The following is a 14,236-nucleotide window of genomic DNA, read 5'->3' as shown; positions in this document are numbered from 1 at the left end:
CAGAGTCCTCAGATCGAGTTAGAAACAGCCACTCTGCCTAGGCCGTCATGCTCGGATCCAGTGGGCTGGCTCAGTCTTTCATCCCTGTGACTCATCATGGGTTTATTATCTTTATGCTTTGTGTTTATCTGTATTCGGTAGCGCCTCGTCCCACGCGGGACCAGGCCCCCCCCACCCCCCCCGTGCTCTGCAGGCTGCCTTCCCCCACAGAGACAAACAAGGCACTGGAGCAGACGGGCAGCAAGCAGACCAGCGCCATCGCGACCAGCGCCGCCCCGTTAGCCACACGCGGCTTGTTCCCTACCTCACCCTTTGGCTGACAGTGCTGCCATAGTGGCTCCACTCTTGCTGTGAGACCCACAATGACCCGCAGCAGGTTTCAGGCGTGCGGTTAGCCCCTCCGATCCAACCGGCCTCTGGGGTACGGAGCATCCCAGGGGCGCTTCTTGTAGGAGCTGGAGTTGGCCTCTGCCCTCCTTGGCCATCCCCCGTGGTACGTCAGTCACCCAGCTACTTCCTCGCCTCTGCCCCAGAGCCGGCTCTTTTTAGCTGGTGAAGGACTGACTGCAAAGTGCCTTGCAGAAGCAAGTGTGGTTGTTACCTATAGGCAGCTAAAGCCTTTGTGAAATGCAAGCTTTGAACAAACTAGCTCTGGGCCTGGTGTCTGCTTTGAGAGTGAAGGTGTTGGGGAGTGTTTGGGCTCCCTGCCACTCCATGTGGGCAGGTCGACGGGGAGCGCTGCCAGTCTCTGAGCAAGGGCGTTTGTCTAGGGCAGGACTCATGCAGACTGGGATGTGTGTACGTGTTCTGGGTTGCTGGCCAGTTTCCAGGTTAAAATCCAGCTCTTGGGGATGGGAGCCCTTGTGTAGGAGGCCTCCAAATGGTGATGGAGCGGCACAGCTGTGGGAGGAGATGTCCTGTGCATCTGAGAGGAGAGGAGGCACCTGGGGAGGCTGTGGTGCCAGGACAATGAGCGGAGGATGGTGGGGTGGAGCGGCTGTGTGAAAGCTGGCAGGGTGCTGTGCATTGCCTTGGATGCAGAGGAAAGACCCAGGCTGTCCAGCACCACCAGCCTGGCCTGCGTCTGGTGGGATGGTTCTTGGTCCATCTGGTTAGTGTCCTGGAGGAGGATGTGGGTGGCAGGGGCAGGCTGCGATCTCTAAGCCCCATCCTTGGGAGAGCGTCTGAACTCTGGCAGGGGGAACTCAAAGCTCTGGGCAGATGGCAGTAATGAGTAAGTGCCCCGTGGCTGGAAGTCGGAAGGGCTTCTCCATCCTTCCTAGGTGGACCGGCACAGCTGGTGGGTCTCAAAGTGCAGTGTAACTGTTAGCATAATCCAAAAACCCTTGGCACCTTCCTAGGACTCCTAGCTAAGCATCTCAACCTGCCTCAGAGACCGAGTCCAACCTCGCACCCACCCTGTGGAGCAGCAAAGCAGGGAACTGGGCGGCAAAGGGGCCAGGGGCCAGGAATTTTATGTACTTACTGTTGCTGCAAAGCAGCCGTAGTCACTGCATGCACCAGCACTGACACACACACGCACACCCACGTGAACTCGGGTTCCCTCAAACCCCTGCTCTAACTGCTGAGTGGGTTTAACCGAATCTCTGTGTTGCTCATGAAGAGCACAACTGGGTAATGCCCGGGGCAGTTTCCACCCCAGAGTCCCTGAATCACTGCAAGGAATCTGTCTCGTGCACCTAGTCAAATGTCTGTAGTGAACACCTGCATTGAAGCCAGGCAGAGTTCTCCGTGTACACTGTGCATCTCGTTTCTGTCTCCTTCAGATTCAGCGAAGAGGGGATGGAGGTGATGGAGCGGCTGATCTACCTCTATCGCAAGTTTAACCAGTTGAAAGTCAGCAACGAGGAGTATGCATGTATGAAAGCCATTAACTTTCTAAATCAAGGTGAGTGGGTGAAGGCAGGGTTTGCTCCTGCCGGAGTAGTGGTCTGACCAACACACTACTTGGCTTCCTCTGGACGAGGGTCCCAGCCCATTCTGAGCTGGGCTGGCGAGCACTAAGAGGTCTTTGTCTGTGTGCCAGTGTGCAGATAAAGCCCCACGTGGTGTGTGCTGTTTTTGATACCCAAGTGTAGGAGTTTCAGAGCAAGTGAAAAGATTCACTTTGCTTAATCAATTTTTAATGCCTTTAAACAGAGGCACCAAGGACAGTGCGTGTGTCAGTTTTCATATGTACCTGCTTCACCAGCAGCAGAATAAGAACGGAGCAGAGTGACTGATGAAACCTTTCTAGATAAGCCCTGGGTGACTGATTACCTACCAGCTGTTGTGGCAGACTCCTCCTCATGCACAAGTGCGTGTCATCTGAAAATACCGCTGTTTGGACGCATGTAGGCCTTGATTACGCCAGTCGCTGCATCACTATTTTCCAATTCGCGTATTAACTCTTTATGTAAATGCTTAATTGGAAAAAAGTTGTAAAAGTTTTTCTGGTGGTAAAATAAAGTTGTCCTCATCTTCTGTTGGCCAAGGTGGGCCTGTGGGGATCACGTTCTCACTTCTCCCTCTCTACTCTCCAAGACCCGCAGTTCTCAGAGCCACATAAACTATATTTGAAACATCACCAAGTCCCCTGACGGGAGCTTGTCTTGCTCGTGCATGTTCTTGGGTGGCTGGAGCTTCGAGGCTGTTCAGAAATAGGTGTCACCGGGGGGGTTCAGCCGCATGCAGGAGAGCTGCGCTGAGTGCAGCTTGCTGAGATCTCCTTCCTCCCCCACCCAGTTGTGCCAAGCATTTTGTGCTGACGCTTCACTGTGCGCCCCCGGCACAGGTTCCGGTTTGCTTCCCTGGGCAGTTTCCTGACACTGGATGATGCACTTCTTGAGCTGTCTCCATTGTTTTCCAAAATGCATTTCCATTAACTTCCTGTCTTCTTTTATTTTTAGTTGGAGTTTGCAATTTTTTATGTGAAATACCTGAACATTATTTTTAAAAGTCAGCTTCTGGACAGCAGATAAATGCTCCTTCCCTGGCAGAAGTGTGCTACAGAACAGTGCTGGGCCTCGGCAGGGATGCGTATTTTGCCTGCTCTTTATCTGTCAGATCTAGTCCCAGGCCAACAAGCAGTGTGCACGTGTCAGTGAGTGTGCTGAAGTGTGTGTGCAGTGGCTTTCTCAGGCCAAGCTGGCAGCGTGGACCTGTCTGCTTTGTTTTGTGTCTATTGCTTGACATTCATTAAAGCAAAATTTGAAAAAACAGACTGGACACACATGTAGAGCTCACACAGTATAAATTCATAAGCATATAGGGGGGTGGGGGGAATACTCCAACGCCTGAAATACAGCCTTGAATGCTCTCCCCAGAGCTGAGGCAACGTAGCTCGAATCAACATGATTCTGCTTGTGGAAAATATGACATTGGAACCAACATCAGGACTTAAAGCCTTGACATATAGGAAAAGGAAAAGCAAGGATTATAAAAGGAAAGCAAGGATTTAAGGTTGCTAAAGCTGCTTTCCTCTAAAAAGCGCATCAGTCTCTGAGGAGGAGTAACTTAGGGCATTGCCTGTGCTCGGCCACGTCTCTTATGAAAGAAGAGCTTGTACCCGTATGTTTCCTCTGATAACTTTTTGCATGATACGTGTTTATAGCAAATAAAGGAGGGTGAGTGTGAACATGGAGGTAACTATGCACCTGAAGTCTCTCTCCAAAGCTGTCATTTTGTTTAGTTGGAGGCCGTTAGACTGAGTTTTTTAACTGGCTTTGTCTTGTCTTTCAACGGTCACTGGCTCGGTGGTGAGGACCAACGTGAGTCGCCTTCTGTCCTGGGGTTACGGCTCCCCTTGGTCACTCAGCCTGTCCTGTTCTCCACAGACATTAGGGGCCTGACCAATGCATCCCAGCTGGAGCAGCTGAACAAACGGTATTGGTACGTGTGCCAGGATTTTACAGAGTACAAGTACCCGCATCAGCCAAACCGGTTTCCGGATCTCATGATGTGTTTGCCAGAGATACGTTACATTGCAGGTAACTTTTTTGAGCCTTTCTCTCAGCTGGCCCCTGTGTGAATAGTGCAGCCTCCTTGAAAGGAGACAGTGAAACCGGCCTGCCTGGCTGGACAGCAGTGCTGGTACGGGACCTCTCCCCACCATCAAGATCACGTCTCTGCCACTGACCCAGTGCAGGGAAACCAGCTCTGTTTGCAAACGGGTCCAGCGATCTGTATTGCAATGGAAGGGTCCCTAATTTAGGGAGCAAAAAGGCAAGTTCTTCCTTCCAGGTGACTCGTTTTCTTCAGCCAAAATCTCCTGAGTAGAGGCTGTCCATTCTCCCTCCCTAACTCTAGGACGCAGAGATCATCCAGATTTGCAGATGGCAGGAGTCTCCCTGGGAAGAGCTGGACTAGAGATGGGCCTGAGGCGTAAAAGCCTCCTCAGTCCTGACAGAAATCCCCAGAATCGGGCTCCTCTGGAATTTGGGGTGTCTGAAATAAACGGGTGAACTTTCCACCCCCCGTGCACCGATCAGGAAGAATTGTTCCAGGGTCTTGAGGAGACTGTCAGAAGTTTGCCCTTGAGTATCAGGATTAATAGCCACAGGCCCTCTAGGATGGGGAAGGCATACTCCTCTCTGGGGTGGGTCAAGAAGGATTTGGGTCTTTCAGCTTCCTCTCTCGTGCCAAGTGGGACAGTATCGGGTGGGCCCGGCCCGCCAGTCGGCTCCAGATGTTCGACACGAGAGATGGGGTGGAGGTGCCACTCAGCGTATGAGGAGGGCTCCGTTGTGGGGAGATCGTTTTCATCTACTTTGCCCATTTGTTTGGCTTCTCTCCCACTCCATAACAAATCCTGTTGTATCAAACGTCTCATCTAGGCACTGGGTGATTTACTGTGCGTGCAGCTGAGAGGTTCAAGGTAAAACCATCTCCAGAGTCGTCAGCTCTGAGATGGGCGTTTCTGGAGCCCGGCTCGGGACAGCTGCTAATTCGGATTCTGTCTTCACAGGAAAGATGGTGAATGTTCCCCTGGAGCAGCTGCCCCTCCTTTTTAAAGCCGTTCTACATTCCTGCAAGACCAGCGTGAGCAAAAGACCAGAGTGAGCCCTCGTTTCCCCCAACCCGTGCCTTACTCCGGTGCTTCAGGCGGGGAGCTGGCTCACGCAGAGAAGAAGGGGGAAACCACAACGCAGGCAGGAGGGAGAGGCTGAGACAGGGCGGTGGGTGGCCCTGCCATTGTAGCAAGAATCGATTTTTTTGTTTTGTTTCGTTTCGTTTCGTTTTGTTTTAAACTCTTTTCCTATGTATTTATTTCACGACAGAGTTGAATGTATGATCTTCAACACAGTGCACATGGTTCTGTATGGATGCAGCAGATGCATTCTCTTGCAGTTTACAGAATGTGAAGATGTTTAATGTTACAGTGTTTGTTAGGGTTAGTTCTTTTGTATTTGGGGGGCTGGGGGCCGAGATGACTAAGACTACCTCAAGGAGAAGATGCTGTTCACATACTGCTCTTTCCACGATTTGTACCCAAAGTGTTTTGCCCTAGAGAGCAAACTGCCTCCCTTCGTTGGCAGCGCTGCTAGCATCCCAAACGTTGGACAGGAGTGAGCATTAGAGAAGTGCCAAGCTACGGATGGGACAGAGGGAGCAGGGGGAGAGGTTAGCTGATGATGTGTTTTCATCAGCAGGCTTGAAACGTGTCCCGTGATGAACGGGGTCCCTCTGTAGCATCCTGGGGCTGGGCAGGGTGCCCTGCCCATGTTCCCCCTTCCTGGGCGATGAAGAATTGCCTGAATTGTTCTCTTTCTCCTCCCCCTCCACCAGCTGTTACATGATTATTTCTCACATTAGTTTGTAGCAGCCTTCCCCCAGTAAATCTCGCTGCATGGGTGCACACCCATTTTAGAGTCTCAGAAACACCCCTACAGTGCACTCTCCACAGCTGTGTCTGGCCCCGTGTTGAATGATGCCAGTGAAGAAGAATCCCCATTACAGCAGTTGCAAGAAGTTCACACCTGTGAGCGTGTAAACCTCTCCCACCACCTCTCCCTCTCACAAATAAAGTCAGGGCATGCGGCTACAGAGAGGAGGCTCCAGTCTCCTCAAACATTGGTGCCCACTGAGCTGTGGGCAATGTCCGGCTGGTGATTCATAGATTGTAGAGGTGGAAGGGATCCAATGGATCATCGTGTCCAACCCCCCTGCCCTTGGCAGGAAAGAGGACTGAGGTCAGACGACCTCAGCCAGGTTTCATAGTAGCTAGGGTCAGGAGGGACCTGAACAGATCATCTAGCCTGACCCCCTGCCACAGGCAGGAATGAATGCTGGGTTCACAAGACCCCAGACAGGTGATCATGTAACCTCTTTTTGAATTTACCACTTCCCTAGCATCCTTCATCCTAATATCCTTCTGGCCACCCTAACTGTAAAATATTGCCTTCTGATCTCTAACCTAAACCTATTCTCCATCAGCTTATTATCATTGTTCCTCGTCACCCCAGGTGGTGCTGGGGAGAAAAGGGCTCTTCCTATTTGCTGATGATCACCCTTGATGAGTTCATAGGCAGCCCCCAGGTCCCCCCTCAGCCTCCTCTTGCTAAGGCTGAACAGGTTCAGGTCCCTCAGTCTCTCCTCGTAGGGCCTGTCCTGATGCCCTCTCACCAAGCGGGTGGCCATGCTCTGGACCCTCTCCAGGCTGGCCACACCCCTCCTGAAGTGCGGCGCCCAGTACTGGATGCACTACTCCAAGTGCGGCCTGACCAATGTTGCATAGAGGGGGTGGATCACCTCTCTGGACCGGCTTGAGATGCACCTTTGGATGCACAACAAGGTGTGGCTGGCCTTGCTGGCTGCGGTCTGGCATTGGTGGCTCATGTTCATCTTGGAGTCAATAATGAGTCCGAGATCCCTTTCCGCCTCTGTGCTTTCAAGAGGGGAACTCCCCAGCCTGTATGTGTGCTGTGGGTTCCTTCTCCCCAGGTGCAGCACCCTGCACTTGTCTGCGTCGAACCCCATCCTGTTCTCATCTGCCCACTTTTGTAGTCTGTCTAAATCTAGTTGCAGCCTCTCTCTCCCTTCAAGTGTGCCCACCTCGCCCCACATCTTAGTGTCATCAGCAAACTTGGACAATGTGCTTTCAACCCCCTCATCCAAGTTGTTGATGAAGATGTTAAACAGTGCGGGCCCGAGGACTGAGCCCACTGCTCACATCTCGCCAGGTTGAGTACAACCCGTCCACCACTGCTCTCTGGGTGCGCCCCATCAGCCAGTTTTTACCCATCCAACTGCAGGCATCAATGCCACAGTCACTTAATTTATTAATGAGAATGGGGTGAGAGATGGTGTCAAAAGCCTTCTTAAAGTCTAGAAAGACTACATCCATGGCAACACCTCATCCAAGGATTTAGTTACCTGGTCATAAAAGGCAGTCAGGTTGGTGAGGCAGGACCTGTCTTTGAACCCATGCTGATTGCCCCTGAGCATGATCTCCCCTGCCGGCCCCCACAGATGTGCTCCTGGATGATCCTCTCCAAGATCTTCCCGAGCACCGAGGTGAGGCTTACGGGCCTATAGTTACTTGGGTCCTCCTTCCTCCCTTTCTTAAAATGGGGAGTGACTGTCCAGCCTCCTCTTGAAGACCTCCAAGTTAGGTGATAGGACCACCTCTCTTGGAAGCCCATTCCAGACTCTGGCCACCCTTACTGTAAGACATTTCTTCCTCGTGTCTAACCTAAATCTACTCTCCACTAGTTTGCACCCATTATTCCTAGTTACTCCCCGGGGCGCTCTGGTAAACAGCACATCCCCAATTCCCTGCTGTCCTCCCCGATAAATTTATAGGTGGCTACAAGGTCACCCCTCAGCCGTCTTTTGTATAGGCTGAAGAGATCTAGATCTCTCAACCTCTCCTCGTAGGGTCTTTCACGGAGACCACTAACCATATGATTGTTTCCCATCTGTACCATTGCACTGTTTGGAGGGGAGTTAATAGGAAAAGCTGGCTGTTGGGGCAGCTCGTGGTAAATCGCTTTGTCCTAAATCTCCTAGCATGAGGGTGTTTCACCCAGGAATACTAGTCCATTGCTGTGCACGTAACAGTGCTTTAATGGCCATTGTTTAGCTTGATTAACCAACAGGTACGGCAGTCCGTTTAAGCGGGATGCTCTGTGTGGCTTTCTCTGTCCATACTGGTGCTGGTGGGGGTAGGGTTGCTTTCCCAATTTCCTTCATTAATTAGGGATCTGTGAAAAGCTCACTCATTCTCCTAGGCAACCACGTTTGCCTTTTCTGGGCTTTCCACCCGGGGCCCTTGGCTGGCAGCTGTTTGGAAGGGACACGTTAGGCGAACGGGCAGAGTTGTGGATGTAACGTACCCGCTGCTCTTAAACTACCTTGAGTTCCCCGGAAGCACCGTCGAGGGGCGGACGCCCCCTCGGATGTCATTGCTGCCCTGTCTGCCCAAGCACAAAGCGGGCAACCTCTTCCGAGACAAACCCTGCTCTGCCCTGAAGTACCGCAGCTACTGCTGGGCAAGAGCGGATGGGGTGAACTGTAGGAACGTGTCGCTCGCTCATCCTTCCCCCTGCACACACGTGCTACCTATAAACCAGTGTGCACTCATCCAGGAGCCACCCAAGAGTCACTGGAAGGCGCTAGCTTGGCACATCTCTAAGTTAGTCCACGCTTGTTCAGGACCGGAATAGGTGCTACCGGGCCCGGTCCCCAGCGTTTCTCTTCTGTTCAAACCCATCTCTAGAGGCAAGCTATTGACTCTGTGTCGACCCAAGGCAGTCCTGCTCTCTCTGTAATTCTGCTTTGTGAATCTTCCTACTTGATGGTTTGTTTCCCTTGTTTTAAATAGTCCACTAGCTGCTGATTTTCACTTTTTAAAAATAAGATGTTACGGGTAAGAGCTGCTGGGATCAGCAGCAGTCCAGTTTTATATTGCTTCATGACTCTCATTTACTTTCTCTCTGTACAATGAGACAGGCACATGTTTCTCAGGAAAGCCTTCTGCATACAGTATATACCTCAAGTGTAAATGGAAGATTTTAGTGTATCTCTTTATTTGTAAGTTAGAAAGTATCCTCAACATTAACTTCCATAGTCAAATAATTTCATGTGATACTTCTGTTACGGGTTATCTTCTGGCTTGATCGTATGTTTTGGGAATAGTTGAGCTGCACAGAACTACTGTTATTCCACAGTTACTAGATTATTACCTCTTGATGAATAACGGGGCTGTTTAGCAGATCTCCATGCTAAAAATAGACATTTTATTGCCAAGTATTCAACCAAAACGCATCTACTTGGTTAGTCCATGTTTCTCCAAAATGAATTGACGCCCAAGGAAAATGCTGCACAAGCAAAGGTTCGATTGCAGACATTGTTCATGATGAGGGATGGAGGAAGGATGCTGTACTTGCGGTTGTGTAAACCCATGTTTATAAATGTTGATTGGCAGCAGCATCCATTAGCCATGAACCCATTTATCGCAGCGAGTGGAAAACCTGTGCTAAAATTGAAGAGGCTGATATACCAAACCAGAACCTAACCCGTTGGACAGTCATTAATATCTTCTGCACCAAGTCCTCTAATGACTTGTATTTTTTAAACAGGGTAAAGTGAATGTGTTGCATTGCAAACTCAGGTATTATGATGAGAAGGTAGGAGTAGAGCTAGAGATATAGAGACGTTAGGTCAGTCACTAGATGTATTTGTGAATTTGGTTTGAAGGACACTCTACAAAGGCTGGAATTTCTGTACCATCCTTCACGTAACATTCGGTTTACAGGGACCTATATTTTATTTGTGCTTAATGCTAGTAGGGGGCTGTTCATTATCTTTGGGATCTATCTGCTATTGTGTGTCTGACCTTCTGTCATAGAAGAATCCATCAACCATAATAGTTTTTGGTGGAATTTTCTGCCATGACAAGTCAATTTTTATCCCTGGTTTGAAAGATAGATTGACTGACTGGCCCCCTCCTCTCCTCCTCGGTATTTGTGAGGCTATAGACCTGAAGAGTTGCTTGTAATCCAGATAGTTTTGGACACACATTTGAAGTACTCGTGTGCACGTATTCAGGGGGACGCTGTCTAGGCATCAGTCTCGCAGTCTTACAACTTGCCACCCAACGCTTCCAGTCCTGTAAGCTTCCTGTAACATCTTCTCTTTTCAATTCCTCCATTGCCAAGAAGCTGCTGCTCCCAGCAAATAATGATAATCTTTTGCTGAAGTAGTGAGACCATTGCTTACGGTGCTGAAGGTATTGGGCTCAAATCCTATGAATGGCCTACTCGCCCCCTGAACCTGATTGAAAGTCGAGTGAAGTCGATGGGAGTCTCCGGGCTGGGGTCAAGCGGTGGAAGCTGCAGCCTTTGCCACTTGACCTGAGCAACCAGCTCTTTGTTAAAGAGAGCAATTACACGTACCTATTTGCTACTCTCGGGGCGCGTTTACACGTGACGCTGCATGGCTGTAGCGCTGTGCTGTGGCAGCGCAGCATCCACAGGTGTCTACACGTGAGCAGCAGCGACTTCGCCGTAGCGGCGTGCTCCCCCATTGCAGTGCGCCGCTGCGGCGAAGTAGGTGCTAGAAATAACCGTACGGCGCAGCGAGGCCGGTTCCTGCACCTTGCGTTAGTGCTTCCAAAAGTAAATACTGACGCACGGCACAGTAACAACATCACGATTGGGCAATGTGTAGATGTGCCCTTGGGATAGTAAAGCTCTGGCTGCGATAATCTTTTCATCTCGTCCTGGCAGCCGTTGGACTAAACTTGCTTCTGAGTGACCAGAATGCAGCTCTCCCCTTTTGCCCGTGTCTTCAGTGGCTGTTTTGTAAGTCCGTAAAGCCTGATGAACAAGCCACAGCATTTGAAAACTTCTCGGCTACCAGGTCGTTCCCAGACGGAGCCTGGCCGAGTTGTAGTTCTGAGCAGTCGTGTGAAATACCCGCCCATTTGAAATCATTGCATTTTGAAAACCCAGCCCGACGATGGGAAAACAGCCTGGCTGAGTCAGACTCGTTACCTCACGTGCACAATTAGCAAGTCTCATGAGGCTGCGGCTTTGGGCTGGACTCTGGGGAGAGCAGACCCTCTTGTAAGACTCTGCCGTCTCCCGTGTCCAGGTAGGGCAGTTCCCCGGGAGCAGCCTTTTCCCAGGGCTCTGGTGCACTTTTGCTTTCTATCAGACCCGAAAAGTGCACAAAGCTGTGTGGAAATGAGAAGCAAGAGGTCAGGGACGTGCTGATGTTTCCGAGATGCTCCTGCTACAAGTGGGAATGGGTCAGGAGGGGTGAACGACGTCCTGCTCCGTTCCCAGCTCCCTAAACCTCCCTCCTGAACGTGCGCCCGAGTGCTGCTTGGGGCGCCTGGGGACATACAGGTCTGACGCTGCGAAGCTGCTGGGCCGAGCGAGGAATGGGATTTATCCATATCCCAAGCAGGAATTTTGGAGGCCGCGGTCTGCCCTGTATGTCTCCTCCTCCTGTCTCATTGCCGCGCGCTGCTGCGAACAGGGAACTCTTCAGGCGTCCGCGCAGAGCAGTGACACAGCTGGTTTAGCTGATCAGTTTGGAAAGTCCAGTCCTTCAAACCAATCTATAAAAAATAAAACTAAAATAAAAAAAAAAAAGACAACTCTCCCCCCCCAAAACTTGAATTTCTTTTTATCTTTATTACTTTTTAAAAAGAACAAAAAAAAAAAAAATCCCTCCTGTGAATGTGCTGTTTGCTCGTTCATTCATTCTTTCTTCTTCCTTGGTTTTGATTTGAAGCTATGAAGCTCGGTGTCTGTGAAAATGATGTTATTTCTGTATTTCTCAGGATAATAAGCGGCAATCATCCCTGCCACGTAAAAGGCAGGAGAAGGGGGGAACTTGGGGAACTAGTTTTAAGTATGAAGCTAATGTTTAAGTTTTAGATGATGTGTAAATCAAAGGTGACGATACATAACGGGGCAGCATCAAGCCGCGGCGTTTCTCTGGGTTCTCGGTGCATTGCTTGCGACGCACACAGAAGCTCAGGGATAAGTATTTAAAATGTGACCCACAGAAACCCTAATCTTGATGTTGCAGCAGTAGCTTCTTTCATGACTTGTTTGGAAGCCCATTAAAACTGGAATTGGCCACACCTGGATTTGGGTAGGAAAGCCCTGGTTGCACGGGTTGGGAGTCGTGCCGTCAGCGACTTGAGCGCAGTCGCTCGCTATATAACCGTTCTCCTGAGCGCCGTGCCGAGCTCTCGGGCGTCCTGGACGTCCACCCGGTGGGATGCAGCTCTCGGGGCAGCGTAGCGAGAGGAAATGAAGCAGATGTTGCGAGGACCCACCCTGTTTAAAACCCAGCGGAGGCCTCGCTGATCCCAGTAAATGCAATGAAATGCAAACCGCGATCCCGTACGAGGATCTCCCACCTGGCCAAGCCCGTTCCCACACCCCACACGGCTCACCATGTGTCCGGGTGTAAAAATAGGCATAAAATCCCTCCGCTGCCCAAGCTGGATACCTCCTGGCAGGCTGTCCAGGGCCGTGCCGGCATTGAATCCGGCAGTGCTTCCACCTCCCAGGCTCGTGCTTCTTAAATGAAACAATTGCAGGAAAGGCAAACGTAGTCGTGATGGCGATGGACGCTGCTTTAAAAGCAGGGCTCCACGCCGGCCGCGCCGAGAGCCCGTCTGTCCCCCTGCTAGCCGTGAGTTGGGCTTTAAGTCAGCGCAGCACCTCTCCCTCCCTGCAGCTCTGCTAGGTGCATTCAGGCTGCTAGAGACATGTCCTGAACGGTGCACGTACAAATGTCCGAGGGGATCCAGAGCAGCCCCAGCCTGGGGACTAGGATGGGTGACCGTCCCCCTCCCGATGAGACCTGCAGGGAGCTGCAGTCTGGAGCTGAGCCAGCCCATGCCGGCCGCTGGTCGTGGCGATCCCACCACGGGCGCTGTCCCCGGCGCACCCGAACCCCCAGACTCGCTGTGCGGTGGTCCCAAACACGTCCATGAAAGAAGCAACATGGCAAGGTGGAAAAACCCACCGCCAAAGGCAGAAAGAAAGAAACAAAAAAAAATACCAAACAAATGACGATCAACCTCATCAAAGCCTTTTGTGATTCATTGTTTTCTTTCGATTTATAAAATGTCTTGTAATAGTTGATAACATTATTGACTCAGTTTCCATAACAAAACTACCTCTTGTGTGACATCCTGTTTATCATCTCAAAGGGATTATGTGGGAAAAAAAACAACCCGAGTCCCGTTACTTTTTCTGTTGATGTGTTTCTGTTGGTTACCGCCGGGTTTCTGAGCCCGTCCGGTGGCGACAGCAGCATTTGGGTGACGTTTTCCAAGTGGGTTGGCCAGCCGGCCTCGGCGTGTTGAGCTGCTCGGGCTGTGCTGGACTGACCGGGCTTCACCTAGCCCGTGCCCCACTTTGGGATTTGCCCCGGCCTCTCCCAACAGGGCTTTGCCTGGACCCAGGCCCAGCGTTTCCCTCCAGTCGCCAAGCATGAGCCGGAGGATGCACGCATCGTTTTTGCTAGCAAATTTGAATGTCCTCTGGCTGGCACCTCTGAAACGGTAAGGTGGAGATGCATGCCGGTTCTGCTAGCGAGACGTTGGTAGGCAGGGGTTTCCTCGGGCCTTGTGGACACGTGCTCATAGCTGGAGGAGAAAACCAGGCCGGACACCTTGCCTGCTAGCCTGGTCCCTGTGCGTGCACATGCGTGCGGCACATCTGCAGGCAGTCGGCCCCGCACGCCGGGCTCGCTCGCGGCGTCTGTCCGCAGACGTTGCGCACCCTTGTTCAGTCCAGCACAGCAACAACCCTCCTTTTCCCCATGATCCCTTGCATAAATCAGGGAAGCAGGATGTCACCTCGACATAACTAATAGTGAACGTTTAGCTGTTATGTTTAACATGCTTGGAGCTGGAGCACCGACAGGTCGTGACACGGCTGCCGCTGCTGCTGTCTCCCACCATAGACGCTGGCTGCACCTCGCGGGGGGCCGAACACGCCTGGCGTCTCGGGAGCCGTGTTCCCCGTCACTACACTATGACCAAATGAATGTTTCTCCTCGCGTGTCCCACGCGTGCCATGGGGCCCGGCCCTCCCCGCCCTGCCGGTGGGACCTCGCGCAGGCCCCGTGAGTCCGGCCTGTCTCTGCTCCACTGCTCTGCTCTGTGACTTGACTACCTGTGGAAATGTGACCAATAAGTGTTAAACGCATGTTTAGCAAGTGTTAGCTGTTTGAACTAATAAATGTGAATTGTTCTGCA

At 51.5% G+C, this 14,236-nt stretch overlaps 1 protein-coding gene across 3 annotated transcripts in view; it reads left to right on the top strand.

Moving 5' to 3' along the window:
* Positions 1-14,236, top strand: part of NR6A1 (nuclear receptor subfamily 6 group A member 1) — a 159,579-nt gene extending 145,343 nt beyond the window's left edge. For all 3 annotated transcript variants that reach the window (XM_059715752.1, XM_019495324.2, XM_014603012.3), the window contains 3 exons: positions 1,788-1,909; positions 3,837-3,989; positions 4,967-14,236. In XM_059715752.1, coding sequence (XP_059571735.1) covers positions 1,788-1,909; positions 3,837-3,989; positions 4,967-5,061 — 370 coding nt within the window. In that variant the 3' untranslated portion in view covers positions 5,062-14,236. The remainder of the gene's footprint in view (positions 1-1,787; positions 1,910-3,836; positions 3,990-4,966) is intronic.

Source organism: Alligator mississippiensis, chromosome 12 (assembly GCF_030867095.1).
Source record: "Alligator mississippiensis isolate rAllMis1 chromosome 12, rAllMis1, whole genome shotgun sequence".
NCBI lineage: Eukaryota > Metazoa > Chordata > Crocodylia > Alligatoridae > Alligator > Alligator mississippiensis.
The sequence above is the reverse complement of the archived record's forward strand: the minus strand, read 5'-3'. Positions and strand labels throughout refer to the sequence as shown.